This window comes from Otolemur garnettii, unplaced genomic scaffold, assembly GCF_000181295.1.
Source record: "Otolemur garnettii isolate 467f Iridium unplaced genomic scaffold, OtoGar3 scaffold00022, whole genome shotgun sequence".
Classification (NCBI taxonomy): domain Eukaryota; kingdom Metazoa; phylum Chordata; class Mammalia; order Primates; family Galagidae; genus Otolemur; species Otolemur garnettii.
The window spans coordinates 21,513,836-21,517,256 of NW_003852417.1; the positions used below are offsets into that span (position 1 = coordinate 21,513,836).

A 3,421-nucleotide genomic window follows, 5' to 3' on the forward strand; every position below is an offset into this window, starting at 1 on the left:
CTGACTGGGATGGGGGAGTCAGGGTGGTTTGAATGTTGTCCTGAAGTATGTTCTTAATTTTACATGTGATGTCTGTAATTCACATATAGGTGATCAAGCCTTTACCATTCTGAGAGCATGAATGTAAAAGAGAGAGGCAACCATTTAAATCCATCTTGTAGTTTAAATGATTGACACAATGTCCTCCCTGTGTGCCAATTCCAACAGGAAAGGAAAAAAGAATAAAGATATATACAACTGAAGAGGATAAAGGGTGATACCCGAAGAGGATAAAGGGTGACAGGCTGATAGATGGGCTCAATTGTGGAGGTGGTGGAGACCCTAAAGACCAATGACTACAATCTTTCTGCCTATGGTTTCCCATTTTTCAGATGAGAAAGTGGAGGAGTTTTAATCTAGTTATGTGCTCAGCATTAGAACTGGGTTGGAGCTCAGGGGTCTGGGGTCCTAGTTGCTGTCACAGGGGCTTCACCTCCCACTTTGTGGATATAACAAATGGGGTAGCAGACAGACCAGATGGATTTTACTCTCCTTCCAGTTCACTTTGGGCCATCTCTGAACACCAGGGTTCAGGCCCACCCTCCTGCCGGGGGAGGTGTCACAGCAGGCAGCTCCGAGGGCTGGGGGCTGGGTGTGCAACTGGGGTCCGCTCACCTGTGGCCGTTTCCACTCTAGGCCGGAGAGTCCTTTTCCCTGGAGCAGCTTCTGGCCTATGGAAGAAGCCTCAGCAGGGAATGTCTTATCCTTAAACAGCTGGCCTCTGCTTAGGCAGTGATCCCACAAGGAGTTAAAGTCCTGGTCCTTGAACTTGATGATGTTGGTCTCTGCTAAAGCCTCCTGGTTATACGCCATGACTCTCCTTAGAAGACTTCTGAGGCTCTTTCTTTCTAGTGAGAAAAAGGGATATTTTTTAGGGGTGAACCATCAAGTCCTTTAAATCATTGGTTGTGAGACCCAGAAGGGCACTCTGATATATCCCCCTCTGCAAATGGGGGCACTGAGACAGGATCCATGCTGTCCCTGGTTACACAGGCAGCTGGTGGGCAAGCCTGAACTGAAAGAGTCCCGGCATCCTTATCGCAGTTCAGCATTCGGTCTGCCGTACTGCACAGCTTCTCACTCTGTCCTTATGTGCACGAGGGACCGTGGGGGGGATCTGCACAGTCCAGGAGCACTCAACGGAACCCTGACCTTGTGCCAGGCACTCTGCTGAATGCTGGCAATCCAAAGGTAAATTCAACATGGCCTTTGTCCCCTTGGAGCTGATTATCAAGTAGGAAAGATGTCTATCATTCAACAGAAATTGAAAATGTGTATATAGTTGTCCTATAGCAAGGAGGAGGAGCTATGTACTGCCACAGAGGGTCTAGGACAGCGGTTCTCAGCCTATGGGTCACAACCCACAGGAACTGTATTAAAGGGCCACAGCATTAGGAAGGTTGAGAACCAGTGGTCTAGGAGAATGGCTCTTTTCTGGGCAGTGACTTTTGAATTAGGCCTTGAAAGAAGAAGAATTTGCCAGGTTGAGAATGGGCAGATAGACCTTTTTTTTTTCAAATGCCCATGGCTGCCTATAGCTGAATTGGAAAGGTCACCCCCTGTTGGAAGGAATGGCGAGCAACAGCAGGGTTTGATGCAGTGGTGACTGGGGAGGAGGATGGCCAGAAAGGCAGATTGAAAACTGGATGGTGATGTGTTTCATACCCTGCAAGCTCTGCATGGCCATTGCAGAGGCAGGCATGAAAAGATCGGGGTATAGGATAGTACCGCAGGGTGGGGGCCAGGTGGAGGGGATGGGCAGGAACCAGAAACAGGGAGCAGGCTAGGAGACCACTGCCTCTGTCCACGGAAGAGAGGGTGCTAGGGCAGCAGAAGAGAAGACAGAAGGGAGACAGATTCCAGGGTCATTTTATAGGGGAAGAATTGAATATGGGGGTCAGGGTGAGGGGGAGTGTAGTGGTGATCTCACATGTGTATACACATGTCAAAACTCCTCCAAGTTTACACTTTAAATATGTACAGCTGAGATGTCCTAAATAAAGTTGCTTTAAAAATTAAATACGGTAACTTACTTCCCCCCCCATAAGTAAAAAGTAGCTGAATTTCATTCATTTCCATTGCCCATAATACATTATTCTACAATTTATTTATGCTTCTCCTCATGATGGCCATACAATGTTCTCCTATTTGTTTTATTAAAAATTATGCTAAAAATGGTCTTGCGCACCATCGCTTGATAAACATGTGCAAGATTTATCTGTAGGCTGGATTTCCAGGAATAGAATTTCTGGGTTTAGGATATGCACATACTCAATCTCACTAAGTATGCCAAGTTATTCTCCAAGGTTGTACCAGTTTACAATCTCACCAGCAGTGTGAAAGCGCCCCCATTGCTATATATCCTCGCTAACTCTCGGGATGGGCAGGCTTCTCATTTGTACCCATCTGTGGAAGGACATGGCCACTCCTTGTGGTCTTAATTTGTTTCTCTGATTACTGGTAAGATTGAGCACCTTTCAATATGCTTATTCTTCATTCTCGTTTCCTCTCTTGAGAAATGAATATTCATATCTTCCGCCCATTTGTCTATTGGGTTGTCTTTCTCTTATTGATTTGTAGGAATTCTTCACTTAGCCTGGATATTTGTCTTTTGTTAGTCGTATATGTTGTAAATATCTTCTCTCAGTTTGTAGTTTATCTCCTCAATTCCCTTACGGTGTCTTTTGATGAACATAGCTATTCTTCACTTTACACAAATATGAATGTTTTACAAATATTTGCTGATGTGGTTAAGTATTATAAATTGTACCAAATGTTAATTCTTATGGGAATGTAACATAAGGAACTTCGTGAGAGAGTCTTTTTAAAACAAGAAATTTCTTTGTAATCAACACCAATATCCCAAAACCCTGAGTTAAAACATTTTATATGCATGTAGTTTTCTCATGTTTTTAAGAAGTCAGATATTTACAGCAAAATTCTGAAATGGATTTGCAAAGAAATACTTTGCATACATAGGAAATAAAGCTAGTGTCTGTAGAAGTGAATATAGCCTTACTAAAGCCAATTACTTAAAATCTCTCTTCCTCCACCCCCATCCCAGAAAGTCTTTGCTTTGGAGAAAGAAGAGAATTTACATACATATGCATATACATATTTTGATTTTTAGAAAGTGCTTAATAAATCTTGATAAAATCACCACTTAGTCCCTACCATGTAGACCAGTGTGGACTAGACCTGGTAGATTGTATACCACGTAGTACAGTAGAACAGCACAACGCAGCACAGTAGAGGACAGCACAGGAAATAGACTTCACACTGTGATCCAGAGATTATGGATGAACGGTTCTAGATGAGCTTGGACTCACTGCACCATGAGAGTCACAGAGCCCTGTTCCGTGTCACATCCAATCTAATATTT

The 3,421-nt window shown here is 43.7% G+C and overlaps 1 protein-coding gene across 1 annotated transcript in view; it reads right to left on the reverse strand.

Annotated features, from left to right (window-relative positions):
• CAPN13 (calpain 13) overlaps positions 1-852 on the reverse strand; it is a 50,713-nt gene extending 49,861 nt beyond the window's left edge. Inside the window, exon 1 of the mRNA XM_003787506.1 lies at positions 655-852. Within this exon, the coding sequence (XP_003787554.1) occupies positions 655-852 (198 nt within the window). The remainder of the gene's footprint in view (positions 1-654) is intronic.
• Positions 853-3,421: the final 2,569 nt, after the last annotated feature.